This window comes from Momordica charantia (genome assembly GCF_013281855.1).
Source record: "Momordica charantia cultivar OHB3-1 chromosome 9 unlocalized genomic scaffold, Mcharantia_2.0 BLBB01000009.1, whole genome shotgun sequence".
NCBI lineage: Eukaryota > Viridiplantae > Streptophyta > Magnoliopsida > Cucurbitales > Cucurbitaceae > Momordica > Momordica charantia.
Window position 1 is genome coordinate 21,292,930 of NW_028275167.1, and position 23,250 is coordinate 21,316,179.

General features: G+C 40.2%; 2 protein-coding genes and 1 non-coding gene across 17 annotated transcripts; 2 read left to right on the forward strand and 1 right to left on the reverse strand.

Moving 5' to 3' along the window:
• The first annotated feature begins 201 nt into the window (after positions 1-201).
• Positions 202-19,820, forward strand: LOC111022308 (uncharacterized). 15 transcript variants are annotated; one of them, XM_088117172.1, is made up of 9 exons: positions 202-2,606; positions 2,754-2,844; positions 3,084-3,305; positions 3,612-3,722; positions 4,396-4,462; positions 4,601-4,714; positions 5,393-5,494; positions 18,630-19,131; positions 19,233-19,820. In XM_088117172.1, exon 1 carries the CDS (start codon positions 333-335, stop codon positions 2,577-2,579), a length of 2,247 nt encoding a protein of 748 aa, XP_087973298.1. In that variant the 5' UTR covers positions 202-332; the 3' UTR covers positions 2,580-2,606; positions 2,754-2,844; positions 3,084-3,305; positions 3,612-3,722; positions 4,396-4,462; positions 4,601-4,714; positions 5,393-5,494; positions 18,630-19,131; positions 19,233-19,820. The 15 variants fall into 15 exon arrangements, with proteins under 15 accessions (XP_087973298.1, XP_087973303.1, XP_022155166.1 ...); XM_088117177.1 differs by lacking the exon at positions 3,084-3,305 and having other exon boundaries at positions 4,396-4,522; XM_022299474.2 differs by lacking the exon at positions 3,084-3,305.
• Positions 7,714-9,984, forward strand: LOC111022320 (uncharacterized). The gene has a single exon (XM_088117442.1). It carries the CDS (start codon positions 7,714-7,716, stop codon positions 9,982-9,984), a length of 2,271 nt encoding a protein of 756 aa, XP_087973568.1.
• Positions 19,821-21,744: 1,924 nt separating the features above from the next.
• On the reverse strand, positions 21,745-21,817 carry TRNAE-CUC (transfer RNA glutamic acid (anticodon CUC)). The gene has a single exon. It is a non-coding gene; the product is annotated as a tRNA-Glu (tRNA).
• Between the last annotated feature and the right edge of the window lie 1,433 nt (positions 21,818-23,250).

Genomic DNA, 23,250 nt, shown 5'->3' on the forward strand with positions numbered 1-23,250 from the left:
CATATGCCATAATTGCAACATCTACCTATTTGAAAAAAAAAATAGCTGAAAATTATAAAATAAATATTAAACAATAACCTTAATTAAGGCAATACTGGGACAAAAATGAGATAATTTTTCTTTTAACAAAATGATGATTTATCAATTTAAATATTCCTTAGAAATTTTTTATTTTTATAACCTTTTAGGTAAAATCAAAGACGGATGTAGTGGCCGAGCGGCGAGCCTGCACTTTGCAGGTAAAACTAAAAACTCTCTCTTTTAACTTCAAAATTATCCATTTTCATACCACTTACAGTTCCTCCGAACGCAATTTGAAAAAAAATTTCAACATGGGTATTTGCTCATGCTCGAAAATATGTTCAGCTGAATTGGTTCTACGCCATAATCAAGTTGCTAATTACCACCGCTTTTCCAAAAGAGCATGCTATACTTCCTTGTCGGCGCTGCTGGTTGAAGACTATGTGTTTGATGAAAGTCCGGTAGCCCAAATTGAAGTTGTTCCTAAAGTTAATGTCACAAGAAATTGTTCAACTGTTAGGAGGAAAGGGATGATCTTTCCTTTTGTAGTTCGGGTGCTAAAAACTTTGAACTGGACGGTTGCGAGGAAGGTAAGGTTCTCAACGGCCGTGAAACGTCATGGGTATTTTAACTCTTTATATGCATTTAGAATTATGGTTCATGTATTTGCGTTGGTGGGAATGCGAATGGAAGTTTACTCTCTTCTTCGAGATATTGTTTGCCATGCTAGGGAGGCTGAGCTAGATTTATTTGCATTGCTCCCATTTCTTGTGGACTCAAATTATGATGTGGAAAAGTTAGCTATTGTGTTTGACATGCTTATAAAGGTTTTCTCTGGTAACTCAATGCTTGAGAATGCTGTGGATGTGTTTGTTCAAGCCAAGAAAATGGGACTTAAGCCGGATATTTTGTCGTGCAATTTTTTGCTCAAGTGCTTGGTTGAAGCAAATAGGGAGGATTTTGTTAGAAGTTTGTTTGAGGATTTGAAGACTTCTGGCCCAAATCCTAATGTGTATACCTACAACATTATGATGAACTTCTTTTGCCAAAGGATAAATGGGTGTGATGTCAACATTGAGAAAGTAACCTTGTTGTTGGAGGAATTACTGAGCAGTGGTGAGAGACCCACTGTTGTAACATACAGCATTTATGTTCGGGCTCTTTGTAAAGTTGGTTCTGTTGAGTCTGCTTTATTATTTATTCAAAATCTGAGACGCCAAAATCGACCTCTTAATGCTTATTGTTATAATCCTATTCTTTATGAATTTTGCCTAGTGGGTAAGACACAGGAAGCTTTGAAGGTTTTCCAGGAAATGAGGAGTTATGGAATGCTACCAGATGCTTATAGTTATAGTATTTTGGTTGATGGGTTCTGCAAGAGAGGGGAAATTGAGAAAGGTCTCAGTCTGATTGAGGAAATGGAACTTTATAAATTAAAACCATCACTGGTCAGCTATTCGTCTCTAATTTATGGTCTTTGTAAGAGTGGACTGATGGATGTCTCACTAGATATTTTTCGCAGACTTCAGAAACTTGGTTACAAATATGACTTGATTGTTTACGACATCTTGATTAGAGGATTTTGTTCACATGGTAATATGGATACTGCCAACAAACTTTTGGATGAGATGGTAGACAATCATTTATGTCCTGATGCTTTCAATTTTAGTGGAATGATTCATTGGTTTTGCAAAATGGGACACTTCAATAAAGCAATAGAGCTTTTCAATCTCATGCTAAAACATTGTGGTTTGCCTGATACGATGACTTGCAATTTTATTGTTGATGGGTATTGCAGAGAAGGGAACTTGGAAGAGGCTCTGAAACTTATGATTTATATGAAAGATCACAGTATTATGCCTAACTCATATTCCTACAATATAATCATGAAGAGGCTGTGTGAGGAAGGAAACTTAGAAAAAGTGTGGGAGCTTTTGCCAATAATGTTTAAGTCGAATATACTTCCAGGGGTTGTACACTATAGTACTCTTATAGAGGGTTTTGCTCAACAGTCTAATATGAAAGAGGCATTAATGCTGTATGGAAGAATGGAAAGACTAGGAGTTACACCCAATGCTGTCACCTTTACTATTATTGTTAATATGTTATGCAATAGGAATGAAACATATGGGGCATATAGATTATTTAAGAAAATGATTGTAAAAGGTTTGGTTCCAGATAAGATTTTGTACACTTCTATGATAGCAGGATTTAGTAGAATTGGAGACATGAAGAAGGCCTGGGCTTTGTTTAAGGAAATGTCAAATGATGGTTGTTCACCTAGTGTTGTTACTTACACTTGTTTAATTGATGGATTCTGCAAGTTAAAACGACTGGATCTTGCAAGCTTTTTGGTTGATGATATGAAGAGAGCTAATCTTACACCAGATGTGATAACTTACACTGTTCTTATTGCTGGATATCTCAGGCTTGGAAAAATTGAAAAAGCACATGAACTATTTGATGAAATGAGAGCAGATGGTATACTTCCAGATGATGTTACCCTCCAAACACTGGGTTTGCCTTCTAGCATTGTTAATCAGAAGTTGGAGAGCTGAGAAAATGCTTTTACTTGCACTCACATGGTATAATACTCTCCCCATCTCTCTCTTTCTCTAGTTTGTTTGTTAGTCTGATATCACTATTGTCCTTATTCTAATACATAAATATTTATGTTTATCCTGTATGTGATACTGATAACAATACTCAATGACTATCTTGCCCGAGCTTAGGTACAAAGGCTGCTGTTATTCAATAACAAAATAACGTAAGCTGCATTGAAAGAGAGAAAAAGAGTTGGTAGCAATTGGCTCACAAGCAAAGGTACAAAGTCTGCTGTTATTCAATTCATGTCATGAACACTACACACAATGCATGGTGAATAGGGACCATATTTATGAGAATGCTAAAATTTTATTGAATAGCTAATGGAAGTGGAACAGTGAAAAAATGAGAAGAAAGATAGAAGCTAGGAATTCAAGGAATGTAATTGTTTCTATACCCCCACCTAAAATATTTAACATCACCGAAGTATCACCTTATCCAAAAGATGATGAACACAGGGTGGCATCTTCCAATAGAAGTTCCATGACTTCTTCTGACCTTGTCAAGGTGCATTGGGAGTTAATCTTGAAATGTAGTCTCGACAAAAGCTGCTACCTGTTCTGCTTCAATTCATAAGCACAGCCAAACCTGTAATTTCCCTTGAGAGTTATTACAATTCTGAACAAGTGAGGGATTTCAAATATGATGATTTCAGCACGCTTGATCTGTCACTTCTCAAGGTTGAAGATGCGTCCATTTTGAGCTTTTGTCCAAAATGCTCATTTTTATTGCTATTTACACCCTTTAACCAACTACAAGTTTGTGGCTTCTTTGTGAAGTTTACCTTTATCCTTTCTCTAATGCATCTTTTCAAGGAGAGAATGAATAACAAGTGGTGAAAAGGAAAATCTCACTGAGATTTCTCGAAGAGGAGCAATATATGAGTTAGGCAGGACTAGAATTACATAAGAAAGAGAATAGAGCCACAAATCATTCTTGTAGTTGGCTTACACTTGTTACTTCTAAGTTCTATTATGAATTTACAGAATATTGATGACATGAGAAATGGTTGAAGAACAAAAGTACCGGTATTCGACTTGGAGACAGGAACTCAAAGTGGATTTAAGGAGCTTGAAGTTTCTGAAGATTGTGGAGTGGTCTGTTACTGTTGTCATTTGTTTCAGCTTTCTCTGATTTTGAACTAATTTGAAGGTTTAGAAAAAGTGACGTCATGCTTTAGGGTGGGTGCCTGAGTAAGGGCTTCCATTAGTCATGTATATGGTGGTGTAAAAGAAGAAAAGTAAAAGAAAAGCAAAGGAGCAAATGATTTTCTCAAAAAAAAACTTAGCTTACATTAATTATATGTCCACTTTTCCTATGTAGAAATGAAGAGTCACAATGAGTAGAAGGATATAGGGTTACTGCTTAGATCTAATTCGTATGAAATTGAAATGATTATAGTTTAAATTCTAATTAATAACTAAAATTTCCTACCGCGCCTTCCTTGTAAAACATGTTTTGTAATTAAGTTTATTGACCTATATAACTATATTGATCTTAAGCCTATGTATAATTTTTACCCTTGATTCCTGATAAAGGAAAAATAATTTGGGCATGCTCTGTGTAAGAGAACCGAATTTATGAAAAAATCAGTCTTTTGGCTGAAAAACAGTATGACTGAAAACATCAGAAACTAGGAAAAGGAATGTACATGATTGTATATCAGATGCATCATTATTCATGATGTTGAGATGGAAATGATAGAATTGACAACCATCAGCTCCTGCTTCTTTATGGTTGACAGGATTTATTTTTATTTTCTTTGATCAGATCACTTTTGAAGGAATCTGGTTTACATCCGGACATCAGGAAATCACTTAACCTATGGATTGCTGTTGTAAGAATGGAAAACTACTTCATTTTGATGGTTTAGTACCATAGTTGATCATTTTCCGATGTCCGTCTCTACATTCTTGAAAATAAATCTTTGGGTACAAATTCATTAATTTCTGTTGTGTTTATTTGTGTGGAACAGGTTGGAGGTGTTGATTTGCATCTGATTTCTCGAGTTCAAAAGGATAAATGTAAAGCTGGGTGTTTAATGTCACCAAATGACATAACGATGACAGTTTTTCCAAATTGCTCTCAGGTTACAACTTTAACCAAATTGATTGTGTTTGAGAATTGGGTTGTCCAAGAACAACTTCAATTGTAATTTGTATCCTTTCGTAAATCTCAAAGAATTGTTTTTGGATAATGAAAAGCAAGAAATAGGTAAAGAACTTGTAACTAGTTGTCTCAAAGATAATTTTTGGATGATAACGAACACCAAATAGGCAATTGGAATTGTAACTAATTGTGGGCGCTACTATGTTCCTGATATTACCAGATAGGGAGCCATTGGCTTCTTTTTCTAGGATTGGACCTTTAATCTCCTATCAACATTTTGTACCAGTCACTTTCTATGTAAAATTTTCCATAAAATTGTACTAGATCTTAGTTGATTATGAGACTATTGTTCCCCTCTTGAAAATACATCTCATGGAATAAGTATATATTTGTAATTACCCAATCAATGTTATTTGTGTCAACTGGAATGTGTCCTTATAGTTTCGTTGGGTCTTTGAGGACTTCTTGTCATCTATTTTATATACTCTCTTCATTAATGATGGGTTTATTTATTTATTTTTTTAAGCTTCAGTTGTGTTCTGTGTTTTTTTTTTTTTTGTTTTGCTTTTATTTTTTGCTTGCATATATTAAAATGCTGTAGGATGCTTGATTATTATCGAGAAGTAGCTTGCATTATTATTCTCTGATTTTAATGCAGTACAGTACATGATGGAAATTTAAGGGTCTTCAAGTGCGCTAGCTTGGAAACTATTCTCAATGAGCCCAATTCTCATTCTACTGCGAAGGACTTGGATTTCAGGTCTGCAATGTTATAATTTATAATTTCTTAGAGCTTGTTTGGTAACATTCTTGTTTTTTGTTTCTTTTTCTTCATTTTTAATAAAGAAAAATGAATTGCATGGCCAACATCAATGAATTCAAGTATGAAAAAATACTCTTTTTATTTATGTTTTGGAACAAATTGGAAAATGAGAACAAGATAGAAGAAACTTGTTTTGGTTGTTTCCAAAATTTCTATACAATTTGGGAAAGAAACGAGAAACATAATTAATTGCATAATGCTTATATTTCTTAAGAAAATTGGAAACGAGAAATAAGAAACGGGCACATTACCAAAGGGGCCATTAATTTCTTTTGGAAACTATTCTCAAAAGAAAGTGTGAGTTATTTGAAGACTCGGTGATTTTAATGCCGTATTATCAGCACAAATAATAACTGCACCCAATGTTTCAACTAATGGAAAGCTACTTGTCTAGTACTAAAAAGTGGATTTTTCTCTCTTGAAAGTGGATTTTTCATTGTGATACTTGGACACTGTAATCGTGCTTTCTATTATGATGCCCATGTTTATGAACCGCCAGTATTAAATGGGAGGTGAAATAAAGCTTCCTTCTAGGTGTTTGTACCTTGTAGGTCGTTATATGTCGTGTTACCCCATGATTTACTTGGGCCTTCTATAGGTTGCAATGTTACTTTACCTTACCTAATTGTTGAGAGAACAATTCAAATATCTACCCGTCTACCAATGATAGCTATATATCACTTGTTGGGCGCAACACAAATAGGTGCGCACTTGAGGTGCGGCAAGCGCGTGTGTGCTCAACACGCTAGCTTTTAAATAGTAAAATGGTGGATCAATTTAACCGAGTTGTTTAAACAGATCTGATGGGTTGTGAATAGGGGAAAGACGAAATCTTGACTCGTACAATTGAATTGAAGATGATCTACACAAGGAAAGGGTGAGCTAATGTCGGCGTAGTGCCGACATAAGCTCCCATGCTTAAGTTAGTATAAGAACCGATAAAAAGAAAGACAAAGACTTGTACTAAAGTGTGGTGGGTTGTGTTGTCATACCTCAAATGGATTGGGGCCACTTGTATTTATTGGGGTTCTAGGCTTCCTTCTCCAAGTAGTTATAGCATGAGGAGCGCTCCTGGTAGTGTTGGGTTGGAGGTGTGCACACCATGCTAGGTGTGGCACGCTAGGAATGGACCTGCGGGCCGTGGTGATAGTTTGCATTCGACCTGGAGTACGACACCCGAGTGGTGAGGCCAACAACCTGAAGTGACCCTAGATCATGCGCATGTTACCCCTTGTGTATGAGTGATTGTACCATCAGGCTACGGTGCTGGGTGGGTAGATGGGTCACAGTGGGGCACACGTGCCACACTGACAGTTGGGGTCGACGCGGTGGGCCTAAATTGTGTGATCCAAGTGGTGGTGTGTGAGCTATGTTAGGCATGCGTGTGGTGGGGCCATTGGGGCCGCAATGAAAGTATGCATGCCATGTTTTGGGCGGGCCAAAGAAGCCACAGTGGCGTTGGGCTACGCAGGGGTGTCCGTATAAGGGATATTGGTCGTGCACTGACCATGCACGCGCTGACCGCACATGGAACGTGTTGATTGCGCACGCGATTGCCACACATGGAATGTGTTGACCGCGTACGCACTTGCCACACATGAATGTGTTGACCGCACACGCGCTTGGTGTCATGGTCATGCTTGTCCAGGGCCTGTTGCCCGTGGCCGCATGCCCATAACAACCTCTTTCCACATGCTTTCATGCCATGTATTTAGTTTTGCTTGTTATTTAGTTTTGCTTGTACTTTTGGTGGCGAGTGACTCCTCGCCACTTCGCATGTTCACGCCTGCCAAAGGCAAAATGCTTTATAATCTACCTTAGGGGGTACTCCTAGTCTCCTCCCTACATTGCGTTGTATTCTTGTCTTGCCGCTAATCTATTCTCTTGCATTCAAGCTTACAACATCTTCCAAAATGCTTACAAACGTTTTCCAAAACCTTTTTCTCTAACCCCGTTTTGCAAAACCGTTTTCCCGAGAACGAGGGTGGAGGTTGCGACATATAGCTTTTGTGCCACCGGCTATTCGTTTCCGCATTGGCTGACTTGTTAGAGGGTGGAAGCAAGTGCCGCACAATCGCTTCCTGAGTCCCGTTAAAGTACGATTGTGACAGTTGGTATCAGAGCCTAGTTGGCTCCTCGAGTGGAAAACAGTAACCATGTCCACGACAAAGCAGTTGGGCAAGTCCCACATCGACAGACTCGTCGAGATCGAAGAACGGCTGTTGTTCTTGAGGGAAATCCCTGACAACCTTAGATATGTGGAATCTCGGCTGGATGAGATCTCCACCAAAGCTGACGGAATTGACGTCGTGAATGCCCGCATAGACGGGCTTGCTATACGGGAGTTAATGCTTCGGGTTGAGACCCTTGAAGACAAGGTTAAGCGCACTGATAACCTTGAGCGTGGCGAAAGCTCATCGAGTTCAATCGCCCACATGGAGGAACGTGTCGAAGAAATAGACATCTCCAAAAAGACTATTGTGCAGATGGTCAGTGAACTGACCGACGACTTCAAAGCCACCGTCGACGAAATGAGGGCGGAGATTGCCGAATTAGGCACCAAAGTAAATCTCACCATGAGAGCGGTGGGAAACCAGGCCCCAGCTGGGGGACCGATTCAGTTCAACAAGGTGAAAGTTCCCGAACCCAAGCCCTTCTGTGGGGCGCGAGATGCTAAAGCTCTTGAGAACTTCATCTTCGACCTTGAGCAGTACTTCAAGGCGACAAGCACGGTGACAGAGGAATCGAAAGTCACACTAGCCACAATGCATCTTGCTGACGATGCGAAGTTGTGGTGGAGAGCGAGATACGTAGATGTACAAGAGGGCAAATGTACCATCGACACGTGGGAAAAACTAAAGCAGGAACTCAGATCCCAATCGATAAACTTCGTGAATTACGACACAGGAAATATTCGAGACTACGTAAAGCAGTTTTCAGGGTTGATGTTAGATATCCGCGATATGTCCGAGAAAGACAAGGTCTTCGCCTTCGTGGAGGGCTTGAAACCATGGGCCCGGGCCAAACTGTATGAACAGAAGGTACAAGATATCCCTACTGCTTACGCAACCGCCGAACAGCTGTTCAATCTTAGCAGCGACACGTCACAAGAACAGAGGAAGACCCAAGCTTCTTCCAGTAGTGGACACAGACCCGCTAGATCGGGGTCCCCTAAAAATGGGGGAGCTGACAAAAATGGAGGAGGAGACCGCAGACCCTTCCAGCAGAGAGGGGGAAATACATGGAGAGGGCCGAACCCACCAAACAATAACAATCGGACAGGACCATCTTGCTTCATTTGTAAGGGACCACACAGAGTATACGAGTGTCCGAATCGAGCTGCTCTCCGGGCCTTCCAAGCCACACTGACGAACGATCGAGCGATCGAACCGGAAGGCCCCGAAACAGATACTCCTCCCGAAGACGCCGATGACAACCCCCGTATGGGAGCACTCAAATTCTTATCGGCGCTTCAGAAGAAAGCCGAAGAAGTGAAGGAACCCCTGGAACGTGGTCTGATGTATGTGGAAGCATGGGTCAATCAGAAAGCCGCAAAAAGCTCTATGGTAGATTCTGGTGCCACCCACAATTTCATGACGGAAACCGAAGCACGTCGGCTGAACTTGCGATGGGATAAAGACCCAGGAAAGATGAAAGCGGTCAACTCGGCTGCCCTCCCCATCATGGGAGTTGCAAAAAGAGTCTCAGTAAAGCTAGGGACATGGAGTGGACTAGTCGACTTTGTGATAGTGCGGATGGACGACTTTGACGTAGTATTGGGGATAAAATTTCTGCTGGAACACAAAGTCATCCCCATGCCCCTTGCTAAGTGCCTGGTTGTAACGAGTTCCGATCCCATAGTTGTTCAGACAAGCATCAAACAACCAAGCGGAGTGAAGATGATATCAGCACTCCAGCTAAAGAAAGGTATCGCCCAGGACGAGCCGACCTTCATGGCCATTCCTGTTGCGGAAGGCAGAAATTCTGAAGAGCTAGTTCCCAGAGAAATCCAGCGAGTCTTGGAGGCATATGCCGATGTAATGCCAGACAACCTGCCCAAAAATCTACCTCCAAGACCGGGGATAGACCATGAGATTGAATTGTTACCGGGGGCCAAACCGCCCGCCAAGAACGCCTATCGGATGGCTCCTCCCGAGCTAGCCGAACTGAGGAAACAACTTGATGAACTGCTGAATGCTGGATTCATACGCCCAGCTAAGGCTCCCTATGGTGCCCCAGTCCTTTTTCAGAAGAAGAAAGACGCAAGTCTCCGCCTATGCATTGACTATCGAGCATTAAACAAACTCATAGTCCGCAACAAGCACCCCTTACCCATCATCACAGACCTGTTCGATCAACTTCATGGGGCAAAGTACTTCTCTAAGCTGGATCTGCGATCTGGATACTATCAGGTGCGCATCGCATAAGGAGATGAATCGAAGACGACCTGCGTCACTCGGTATGGGGCCTTTGAATTTCTTGTCATGCCCTTCGGCCTTACGAATGCCCCCGCCACCTTCTGTACCTTAATGAACCAGGTGTTTCACGAATACCTCGACAAATTTGTGGTGGTTTATCTAGATGATATAGTTGTCTACAGTCCAACCATGGAAGAACACCAGGTACATTTACAACTTGTTTTCGAGAAGCTCAAACAGAACCAGTTGTACGTTAAACGAGAAAAGTGCTCGTTTGCCCAAGAACGCATCAGTTTCCTGGGTCATGTGATAGAATGCGGTCGAATAGGCATGGAGGATGGAAAGGTCAAAGCCATTCAGGAGTGGAAAATTCCGACGTCCATCACAGAACTTCGTTCATTCCTCGGATTAGCCAATTACTATAGGCGATTCGTGGAAGGATTCTCGAAACGGACCGGGCCTTTAACAGATTTACTGAAGAAGAACCAGAAGTGGAACTGGACCCCAGAATGTCACGCAGCATTTGAGAGTTTGAAAAAGGCAATGATGGAGGGGTCGGTGTTGGGAATTGCAGACGTCACACGACCGTTCGAAGTCGAGACTGATGCGTCAGACTTCGCCCTGGGAGGAGTGCTTCTCCAAGACGGTCACCCCATTGCATATGAGAGTCAGAAGTTGAATGATGCTGAAAGGAGGTATGCCGCCTCCGAGAAAGAGATGTTAGCAGTAGTCCACTGCTTGAGGGCCTGGAGGCAATATCTCCTAGGGGCCAAGTTCGTTGTCAAAACCGACAACAGCTCAGTCTGTCACTTCTTCAACCAACCGAAGTTGTCATCCAAGCAAGCTAGGTGGCAAGAGTACCTTGCCGAGTTCGATTTTCAGTTCGAACATAAGCCCGGTCGAGCAAATCAGGCGGCAGATGCCCTTAGCAGAAAGAGCGAACATGCGGCTCTGTGCATGTTAGCTCACCTAAAAGCGAGCAAGCTCACTGGATCCATTCGCGAAGCCATCAGAGAGAACTTACAGAATGACCCAGCTGCCCAAGCGATAATTCAGTTAGCCAACGAAGGGGAGACTAGACAGTTTTGCGTGGAGAATGACCTCTTCTTCACCAAAGGTAACGGTTTGTATGTTCCCCGTTCTGGGAACCTAAGAAAGCTCCTACTTGGAGAATGTCATGACACGATGTGGGCAGGCCATGCTGGATGGCAGAGAACTTACGCCCTGTTAAAGAAAGGCTACTACTGGCCGAGTCTGAGAGACGACGTGATGCAGTATACCAAAACGTGTCTCATCTGCCAACAAGACAAGGTCGAGCGAAATAAGATTGCAGGTTTACTAGAACCCTTGCCAATCCCATCACGACCGTGGGAGAGTGTGTCTCTCGACTTCATCACCCACCTACCTAAAGTCGGAGAGACAGAAGCGATCCTCGTGATAGTTGACCGGTTCTCTAAGTATGCGACCTTTATTCCAACTCCGAAGATGTGTTCGGCCGAAATGACTGCACAGTTATTTTTCAGGAATGTTGTGAAACTATGGGGTGTTCCTGAGAGCATCGTGAGCGACAGAGACGGACGCTTCACAGGGACATTCTGGACAGAACTTTTCCGCCTATTGGGATCCAATTTGAACATCTCTTCGAGTTATCACCCACAGACCGACGGACAGACGGAACGCTTCAACAGTATGCTAGAAGAGTACCTCCGCCACTTTATTGATGCTCGGCAAAAGAACTGGATCCAGATGCTCGATGTAGCCCAATTCTGTTTCAATTGTCAAAAGAGCACCACCACGGGAAGAACCCCTTTCGAAATCGTGTGCGGGCGACAACCGGTGTTACCTCATGTTGTTGACCATCCTTATGTGGGCAAGAGCCCTCAAGCCTACAATTTCACGAAGGAATGGCGTCAATCCACCGAAGTCGCCCAGCATACCTGGAGAAGGCGTCTAAACATATGAAAAAGTGGGCAGACAAAAAGCGAAGACCATTAGAATTCCAGGCAGGAGATCAAGTCCTTGTGAAGCTGAGACCTGAACAACTTCGGTTCTGAGGTAACAAAGACCAACGCCTTGTGCGAAAATATGAAGGACCCGTCAACGTCCTTCAGAAGGTGGGCAAGACATCCTATAGGGTTCAACTACCCCCGTGGATGAAAGTCCATCCAGTAATCCACGTGAGCAACTTGAAGTCTTACCATCCCGACACTGTCGACCCTACACGAAACGAGATAACCCGTCCAGTAGTCACGTTGACAAACAAGGTTGACAAAGAAGTTGAGTCAATCCTCGCCGAAAGAACACGCCGAGTAGGAAGACCACGAAGGGACGTCCAGGAATTCCTAGTCAAGTGGAAAGGGCTCCCAGATGAAGAGATAAGTTGGGAGCGTACTGAAGACCTGAAGACAGCTGCAACAGCAATTGAAGAGTTCGAGCAGCGACAGTTGACGGGGACGTCAACCATTTAAATGGGGGAGAATGTCATGGTCATGCTTGTCCAGGGCGTGTTGCCCGTGGCCACATGCCCATAACAACCTCTTTCCACATGCTTTCATGCCATGTATTTAGTTTTGCTTGTTATTTAGTTTTCCTTGTACTTTTGGTGGCGAGTGACTCCTCGCCACTTTGCATGTTCACGCCTGCCAAAGGCAAAATGCTTTATAATCTACCTTAGGGGGGTACACCTAGTCTCCTCCCTACATTGCGTTGTATTCTTGTCTTACCGCTAATCTATTCTCTTGCATTCAAGCTTACAACATCTTCCAAAATGCTTACAAACGTTTTCCAAAACCTTTTTCTCTAACCCCGTTTTCCAAAACCGTTTTCCCGAGAACGGGGGTGGAGGTTGCGACATATAGCCTTTGTGCCACCGGCTATTCGTTTCCGCATTGGCTGACTTGCTAAAGGGTGAAAGCAAGTGCCGCACAATCGCTTCCTGAGTCTCGTTAAAGTACGATTGTGACACTTGGTGCACCTTAAGTGTGAAGCTATTTGTGCTGCCCTCAACAGTGCCCCCCGGGTGGAAGTCTTCTTTCTCATTCTTTAGTTAAGGAGGCTTCCTGATTAGGAGTAATTTTTCAGCTTGGGTCGTGCCGTTGGAACAAACGATGAAGGGGAGCGGTGCGAACGTGCAAGCTACACCGCTTGGGATACTCTCATCATGCATCTGCGATCATTCGGAGATGGAGCTGCGTGGACACGTGTGTTGCATTGCTTGTATTTGTGAGACTCATTCGCCTCAACTGCAAGCCGAATGCAGTAGGTGGAGGTTGGGCGGCCATTTTAGACACACTACTTGCTCCAAGCACAAGCCACGTGCGCGTTGGGTGGAGGCAGGGCGACCATTTTGGCCGCACTGTTTGCTCTAACATTTATTTATTTTCTTGTTACCACGTGTTTCTTAATGCAGGTGTCAAGTTTAGGTAGCAATGAATTGGCGTGGAGTTGCAATTTGAATTTCAAATCTGGTCATGATGGCACTTTGATATTCCCACCTCATTTATTACAAACTTTTTTTCTCTTCTTTCTTCCGTTCTTTTTAATTTCTTTCTTCCATTTTCATTTTTTCCATTTTCCTTCGTTTCATCTTCTCCCTTTTTGCTTTCTACTTCTTTTCTACTTCTTTCTTGTTTTCCACTACTCCATTCTTTCTTCTTCTATATATATATATATTCTTTTTTTATCTACTACTCTGGTTCATGAATTTCGTGGGTGTTTTTTTGTGGGTTGCTGTTCTGTTTCGATGACGTTAGGTAAAGTACTTTTTACACTATCCCTTTACTTTACTTTTGTATATGATATGTCGGGGATGAGCGAATTTTGCGATCTAGGTCCTCTAGACTCATTTGGAGACTTGGGAGACCTCTAATAATTTTGAGCAAATTTCGCGTCATGTTTTTCCTCAGAGGCAAGCACCTCGGGGAGGATAGAAAGGGAGTATGTCATTCCTGCCCAAGCGGTGTTTCGAGGCGATACTCCAGGAATACGATCATCCATCATTTGGAACGATCTAACCATCCTCTGCAGTCGTTATGAGATTTCCGCCACCATCAATCTTTGCGTGCCTAATAAGGGAGAATGAATGATGCACCTCCCACCAGGAGGGATGACCTTCTATAAAAAAATGTTTAACTACGACATAAGATTGCATCTACACCCCTTTATTCAATATTTTTTAAGCTTTTTCCATTTGGCTCTGTCCAGATAGTACCAAATGGATGACCCACGATTTTGGGGTGTTGTGGCTCGGAGGCAATTGGGCGGGGGGTTAGGTGCTCAATGTAGGAGTCATTGCGAATTTCTTTACTGAAGGATGCTCCACTGAAGATGATGTAATCGATTAGTCTTTATTCTCTAAACTAGTTGTTATATTGTAGTTAGTTTGTTGTTGGTCGTTAAGGGCCCAATGACTAGTCTTTTAGCATTTAGTCGAGACTCCTCTTATAAATAGTAGGAGTCCTCTTCCCCCTTTAAAGATCATAACCTTTTAATAACATTTATTCCCTTTCAGTTACACCAAGTTTGGCATCAGAACACCTTGATTCCTTGGGCTCTCGATGGCAGGAAAGAAGAACCGCTCTAGTTTGGGAGATTCTTGCACCAAAAGAGATGGAACAACCTTCTATCCTCTCCCCACGATCCACAACCGGTCGATTAATGATGGTTGAAGGGACAGTCGAAAATGTCTAGCGGAGTGTGGTGGAGATCCGACAACTCCTACAAGATGTAATGGCTCGTTTGGATAATATCAACTTTCAAACCAACCAAGAATTTCTGGTGGGGGATCACAAAGCTAAAATAACAAGATCAAACAATCTCACCTCCAAGATTTGTCCAAGAACCTTTACTCGTCGCAAGATTCTTTCAAGAACCATTACCTGCACCTCAAAGATATCAAGAATATTATGACAACCAGTTTCACCCTCTTAGGCGTCAACCCATACATCATCGGCGGGAGTATCAGGCAGATTCGTCCAGTCATGAAGATGACATTAAGGAATGGGACGGCAGGGGCCGATTCCCATGTCAAGAACAACAAAACCCAGGTTACAGTGAATATAAAATGAAAATTGACCTTCCTACTTTTGATGAAAAATTAGAAATAGAAGGTTTCTCGAATGGGTAAAAAATGTGGAGAGCTTCTTCGGCTATATGTCGACCTCGGACCACAAGAAGGTAAAATTAGTCGCTCTCAATCTCAAAGGTAGAGCATCCGCACGACGGGAGCAATTGGAAACCAACCAGACTGCTTTTTGGCAAGAACCCCATTCAGACATGGGAAAAAATGAAAAAGTTGATGAGGGAAGGTTCTTGCCCATTAACTATGAGCAAATACTATACAACCAATATCACAATTGCCGTTAAGGAACAAGATCTATAACTGAATATACCAAGGAGTTCCATTGGTTAGGTGCTCGAACAAACCTTGGAGAGAATGAACACTATCAAGTGGCTCGATGCATTGGGGGCCTTTGTAATGACATCGAGGAAAGGATTCAGGTCCAGCTTATAGGGTATCTCAATGAGGCTATTGCCACTGCTGTCACCATTGAGGAACAACAGGCTAATAAATATAAATTCCAGTATCACAGGAGAGCTACTGGGGATACTTCTTTAGCCAAAAAAGTTGCTACCGGCTAATGAAAAACTCCTGAATCAACATATGGCCTCCAGTTCTAAGGGCAAGGCGGTCGAGGAAACTAAACAAATTGACATTTATACATCCAAGAAAGTTGCCAATGCCTACACCCGACCCACTTTGGAAAAATGCTTTTGTTACGGGCGAACTGGGCATCTCTCAGACGAATGTTCTCAAAGGAAGGCCATTCATATCATGGATGATAAGGAGGATCTTGAACCATAACTTGATTAAGAAGAGGGCGATGAAAAATTGTTTGTTGAACCTGATAATGGAGAACAAATTTCCTGCATTCTTGAACAGATTCTACTCACTCCAAAAAACCGACTCTTTCCTTGAAGACACTATTTGTTTTGTACCCAATGTACAATTAATGGAAAAGTACGCAATGTCATTATTGTCAGTGGTAGTACTGAAAATGTGGTTTCTTCTCATCCTAATCCTTACAAAATCAGTTGGATTAAAAAGAGAGGAGAGACGCCAGTTACTAGTATATGTATGGTACCTCTATCCATTGGCAACAACTATAAAGACCAAATTATTTGTGACGTAATTGTTCCATATTTTTTTGTAGGTGCAAACTCTGAAGCCTTGCCTTACACATCCGTTGTTGACTGTCTTCATGCTCAGGCAGCAAAACGTGCGGCTTCCTAGGCTACAGAGTAGGGCGGCTCTTCTAGAGCAATGAGGCGCCTCCTTGCCAGCGTCGCCGAATCGGGGATTCCTCCAAGGGAGAGACTGCGCCAGCTGTCTCACTTCTGCCTCCTCCCCCACCAGCCAGCCGCAGCCATCTATGATGCCTTTAGTCGGTCCTCACAGTTAAGCAAAATAGGTCCTCACATGTAATCCTTTCGCCCACGAGTATCCCGACTTTTGAGTTTGGAATAGGATGGGTGAGCTGAGGTAGCCGGTAGAGTCTCAGGTACCACTTAGCGATCAAGGAAACGTCACCTGGATCTCCTATAGATAGCAACTAACATCATTGCCAGAGGTCGGTTGAACCTGCACTACCTACGAAAAACACGAGTTAAAAAAAAAAAACAATAATAACCAATCAAGCTGGAAAATTGGGACAGTAAAGAATCACTGACTCGGTTGTCCGAACTTGGGTGGAAAGACGAACGAATCATGATCGGCAGCATCGTGGTCAACCAGTCACCACTGATAAAGAATAATTTGTCCTTTTATCTTTTTATCGAGCTAGAGTACTGGATCGCCAGAAACCTATGAAAGGCCTTGAGATTTAGCCTTCTTTCCTAGCTAGCCCATTCAGAATCCACCACGCTCACACCAGATGCGTTGCTTCCGCTAGGAGATGGTTTGGACGCCACGACTGCACTACCCAATTCGACTGAAGAAATCAGCGCGACCGCGGTGGCTACACTGCTTGGCTCCACTAAAGAATCCGGTGAGGCCGCAGATGGGGCGCTCTTTTTGGACTCAACCGGCCATGCCCCCGCACGTTTTGACATGTAAAAATATGAATTCTTCCTCGGTGGAGCGGTTTTCAGTTAAAAAAAAATTGGCAATGGCTTTTAGATTGATCTCTGTGCCTCCGCCCAATTGCCTCGAAGCAACATAACACCCCAAAATCGTGGACCATCCATTTGGTACCATCTGGGTCCCAGCCAATTAAAAAAGCTTAAAAAATGTTTAATAAAGTAGTGTAGAGGCAACCTTATGCCGTAGTGTAACATCTTTGTATAGAAGGGAATCTCTCTTGGCAGTGGGTGCGTCATTTGTTCTCGTTTATCAAGCACGCAAAAAATGATGGTGGCGGGAATCTTGTAACGAGCGCAGAACACACCTAGATCATTTTGAATGATGGATGATCGTATTCTCGGAGTATTGTCAGGAAACACCACTTGGGTAGGAATGACATGCTCCCCTTTTATCCGCCCGAGGTGCCTACCTTCGAGAAGAACGTGACATGAAAACTTGCTCAAAAGCATTAGAGGCCTCCTAAGTCTCAAAAAATGAGTCAAAAGGACCTAGATCGTGAAAATTGCCGAACCTCGACATATCATATACAAAAGTAACGTAAAGCGAGAGTAGTATAAGAGGTACTTTACTTAAAGTTACAATATAGCAACCCACAAAAAATGCCGACGAAATACATGAACCAGAGAGTAGCAAAACAAAAAAAATTGGATGAAGCAGATGAAAGAATGAAGCAGTGGAGAACGAGGAAGAAGAAAAGAAGAAAGCAGTGAAAAGGAAGATGAAACAATGGAAAAGAAAAAAAAAACGAAAATAGAAGAAAGAAATTAAAAAAAAAAAAGGAAAAATGGAAGAAAGGAGAGAAACAGAGAAAATAAAAGTTCTGTAATAAATAAGATGGGAATATCAAAGCGTCATCACGACCAATTTTGAAATTCGAATCTCCACCCCACTTCATTACCGCCTAAACTTGACACCTAATAAAGAAACAAGTGGTAACCAAAAAAAAGAGAAAAGAAGGAAAATGTTAGAACAAGCAGTGCAGCCAAAATGGCTGTCGAGCCTCCACCCACCACATGCAGCTTACACTTATGGCCAATGTGCCCTGTAGATACAAGTAGTGCAACCCACACATCCACGCAGCTTTATCTTCGAATGACCACATTCGACAAGACTATCCCAAGCGGTGCAGCTTGCGTGTCCTCACTGCTCCCCTTCATCCCTGGTTATAATGGCACGACATGCACGTGTCCCAAACAAAGTGGCCTAGGCTGAAGAATTACTTCTGTTTGGGAAGATTTCGTCTTTCTCCTATTCACAACCCATCCGATCTATTTGAACTGCCTAGTTATTTTTATCCACCATTTTTCATTTTAACATCGCAGTAGACGTCTAGTGATAGAAACATACCTTACAAATTTTTCTGTGATATTTCAAAATCTTATTTCTGGTGCTATATTTACATATATGAAAAGTCTATTCGCAACTATTATAGTTGATTCTACAAATATATAATTGGGAAATAAATTTTATCACGTGAGGTAATCATTGGAGCCCTTAAATTTTCATGTCTTAGGGATGAGAATCCTTCTCAATTGGAACTTGTTACCATAGGAAATCGTTCGGTTTACTTGCTCATGTTTGGATGCATCACTCTTTATCTTTCAACAAAAACTCGATAATCTATGTAGATCACACAGGTCACATGGAACAACTAATCAACATGTTGAGTTTTGAATTTACATTAAAGGACTTGGGTCCCTACATTTCTTCCTTGAGTGGAAATTCACAAAACCACCTCGAAAATACATCAAAGATCTACTCAACAAGGCAAGGATGTTGGAGGTTGCACAGTAGTACATCTATGGTTGGTACTCTCCATAGTAGCATCAACCAACGACAACGATCTTGTTGGTGCAACAAAGTGTAAAAGCATTGCTAGCTCCCTACAATACCTCACTCTTACAAGAGGACATTATACATGCCGTTGATAAAGTGTGCCAACACCTCCAACAACCAAAGCTTAAGGATTTGAAAACCATGAAGTGAAATTCTAGGATACTTAAAAGCACCGTTGAGTATGTTATCTCCTTTTACAAAAACAGTTTACTAAACTTATATGCCTTTTATGATGTAGATTGGGGAGGTTGCCTTGATACAAGAAGCTTTTGTGATGCAGATTGGGAAGGCTGCCCTGATACAAGAAGAGTACCACATAATCAGTTGCATCTCTTGGGCATCAAAGTAGCAACCAAACAGTAGCAGGATCAAGTTTAGAGGTGGAATATCGAGCCATGTCAAGAAGCACAGTTGAACAAACCTGGTTAACCTTTATTCTCAAATACATTGGCGTTCTGCTACTCAAATCACCTTAATTGTTCCCCGACAACATGAGTGTTCTTCATATGCAATCAATCCTGTGTTTAAGTGGCTACGTACCTTCCAATTTTCACTGTCTACCTTCCAATCTTCAACTTGCATCTATCTTCACCACCAAGTCACTAATGAAGTCACGTTCAAAGAACTTAGAAGCAAATTTGGTATTCGAGAAGCTCATCCCAATTTGTGGAAAAATGATAAAATAATGAAACGTCAAGATCAAGATCATTTTAATCTTGCCTTGCACATATTATTTATTCTCCAATGTTGTATTATCAGACTGATGAATATCTCACGCTATTATCATTGTTGTCGTCTGTTATTGCATTGTTGTTACTGTTGTTACATTGCTTTTGCTATTGGTATGGTATTTTGAATATTTGACCTATGATCCTGATTATTTGACAACCAATTATAGCAGCTTTCGAAGTTGCCTTATTTAGTTAAAAAACATCTTGTTGCATCCATATTTTGAATTACCAACCGACCGTTGGCCATAATTCACCAAGTTTTTATTGTAATCATTTGAGTTACGCTCAAATTATGAGCGGAATGTTATATAACAAAGGAAGAAGGGGATCAATTTATTTTCTTAATTTTATACGTACATACGGGTGAAAGAAACCGAACCGACCCGAAAAATTGACCGGAACCAAGCCGAAATCAGGTCGGTTCGGTTTGAATAAAATATGACCCAAACCGATTCGATATAATTGAGTTCGGTTCGGTTTCAACCGACATTATACCCAATTTATAAGCAGCCTCCCTCCTTTCACACCTCACCACCTCTGCTGCCCCTCCTCCTCCTCCCCCTCATTACTCAACTCAGGCGTCCACCTCCTCTCTCTCCATGAACAATCCACCGGTGGCACCCTCTGTCTTGGATGCCATCACAATTATTGACCCTCCCAGAGGACCCGTCTGGGATTTGGTTTACGGTTCAACCATTTGAATTCAAGCAATAATTAAGATCTCAAAATCTGCCTTACATCAAATATTATATTATTCTTCCTATTTCCAAGTAATACCCTTTTTCTGAAAACAAAGTAAAAATTAATCATTGAGCATGGAAATATAAAGCAAAGCAACAAATTCTACCTCCTCAGATACATATAACAATGAGCATTAAAGTGAGTAGACATGATGAGCGAAATGAAAGAAAAATTAGATATTCTAAGATCATTGAAGATGGATGGAACAAAATCATATGCAAATTAAGAACTCCAAGAACAAGACAATATACATATAATTAATTCATGAATTTGAAACAAACAACAATAACAAGAAGACTCAAACAAGATTCCAATTGCAAATTCTAGCTGAAATGGGAGCTGTGTGCATAAATGTTTAGACTATATTACAAAGAATACCTCTGAACTCATCCCTTAAATTTAAAAGTACTCTTATTTTAAAATTTTAATACTAATCTTGATCACCTTTCATAAATATTTCAAGAACGTATCATTTAAGCAAAACATTTGTTAATATTTTGAAAGGGAAGTTGACATCGCAGAATCTGAAGCGACGTGATTAATTGGTAGTAACAATGAGACTCACAATTGACCATGTTGAAGGTCAAATTTGTTGTTGTGACAAATAATTGGAAGCAAGCTTCCATTAACTGACATGTATTCTACCATGTCAATTTTCTATTCAAAATATAAATAATTTTTGCTCCATAGTATTAAATATTTGTTGACACGTTCATCGACATTTCCATGTGTCCATGGGAATTTGTCATCGACATAAGGGGCAATTGAAATTTCCATCATATTACAAAAAAATTTGACAAAATATGAAAAATATCAACAAAATGTCACTAATATATACATAATATTTATATTAATTATTTTTAACTTATTTAGAAATAAAAAATTGTTTATTTTTTAATTTAAATATTTTCTACGATTTTTTTCGTTTATCTAAGTTTTACGGAAAAATCCATATTTTATCCACGTTGACATATAAAACCTTGTTCAAACAATATTTTTGAAACGTTTATGGAAGGCAATGGTAGTATTGAAACATTAAAAATATATGGGATTTTTGAAATAGATCGCAAAGCTTTATTTTTTATTTTTTGAATTTAGCGTAAATTTTAATAGAAAAAAAGAAAGCATTGTTACCATTTATTTTGTTCATAAAAGGATGGAGCCTGAGCTATTATTCAAAACCAAATCAAGGAATCGACGAATTTGGATGGGAAGAAATTTCCTTACGATCTTAAAAAAAGAAAAGAAAAGAAAAAAGAAAAAAGTTTTGAAGTTGGTAATTCGTAAAATGATTAGAAAAAAATAAAGCATAAACATAATTTCCGTTGCCGGGATTTGAACCCGGATCTCTCGGGTGAGAGCCGTGTATCCTAACCAACTAGACTACAACGGAATGTGTAAACTGAGCAGAAATAAACTAATTTTGTTTTACTGTTTTTTTCCGTTTCTATTATTTAATTTCTCAATGTTGGATATTTCTAAAATTCATCGGAGAAAATTGGACAGAGATAAACTATTTTTCTTTTACCTTTTTTCCCCTTTCTATAATTTAATTTCTCAAAGTTGGATATTTCTAATATATATATATATATATATATATTAAATATATGATTAGCTAGTTCCGAAGATAATTCCAAAAATTGGGATAAGTAAATCTGTGCTGCATTTGACGCGATTTTGACCAAATCAGATACGTCCAATGCGATTTTAATTTAAATGGTAGGAATTATGCACAATTTAAAGCGGACATGACCCCAATTGATAGATCTAGAGCTATTTAGAGTGGACACGTAAATTGTGTGTTGACCGAGTTAGATGGTCCCTTAATCCAGACGCATCTTGATTCTTCCTTCCAATCCAAAATTTTTTTTGTCTCCCTCTCTCTAACGTGCAAACCTGTCGCAGCCACCGTGGTAAGTTTTGTTTTTGTTTTTGTTTATTTCCTTCCTTATCCTTCGTGTCACTGGATTAACTTAGGTGAAAATTGACAGTGAATCATATTACTCGTAGTGTCATGTATTTTGATCTATTAGATTTTTTTAAAGTATTTTTGGACTGTTTTTGAACTGATGACGAGTATATTTGGTTTGTGTTATAGTAGATTTTCTTTATTTATTTATTGTTTTGGACTATTTATGTAATGTTAATTTTTTTTTTAGATTATGATTCATTTGGACATTGTTGTGCCTATTGTATATGTTTTTTTTTTTTTTTTTATTGTTTTGGAGTAATTGAAATATTTTTGAATTGTTGATTTGAACAGTTTTGGACTAATTTGGATTTTGGACTCTTTGTAATAGTTTTGTACTCTTTTATATGGTTTTGGACTGATTTGAATGGTTTTTTTATTAAACTATTTTGACTTGATTTGGAGAGTTTCAATTATTTGTTTTGGATTATTATAAATTATTTATAATTAATTTTTTTTTTTGTGAAATCTTTATTAATTAAATTGAAACTTATAATTTAATGTTTAATTATTAATAGATAAAATAATTGATATAAATGAAGTACTCCAACAACAATAAGAAAATAAATATCCTTTCTCAATAATTTTTCTAAAAACAAAGTAAAAGTTAATCATTGACCATGGAAATATAAAGCAAATGAATAAATGGAAATAAGTAAGAAACGTTAGGGTGCTGGTTGGTAATCAGAAAATATAAATTTGAAGGTAAGGAATTAAATGAAAATCATAGTTGTATTCTTTATTTTTAGTGGTTTCAGATATGTGTTTGGAAGTAGATTTGGTAATTGAATCTCAATTTAAAAAAATTGTTAAATGTGTGTTTAATAATATATTTGTAAAAGTAGTTACAAAATAAA

Excerpts from the sequence above, each read along its gene's own strand:
- LOC111022320 (XM_088117442.1), top strand. The coding sequence starts at position 7,714 with ATGTCCACGACAAAGCAGTTGGGCAAGTCCCACATCGACAGACTCGTC.
- LOC111022308 (XM_088117172.1), top strand. The coding sequence starts at position 333 with ATGGGTATTTGCTCATGCTCGAAAATATGTTCAGCTGAATTGGTTCTA.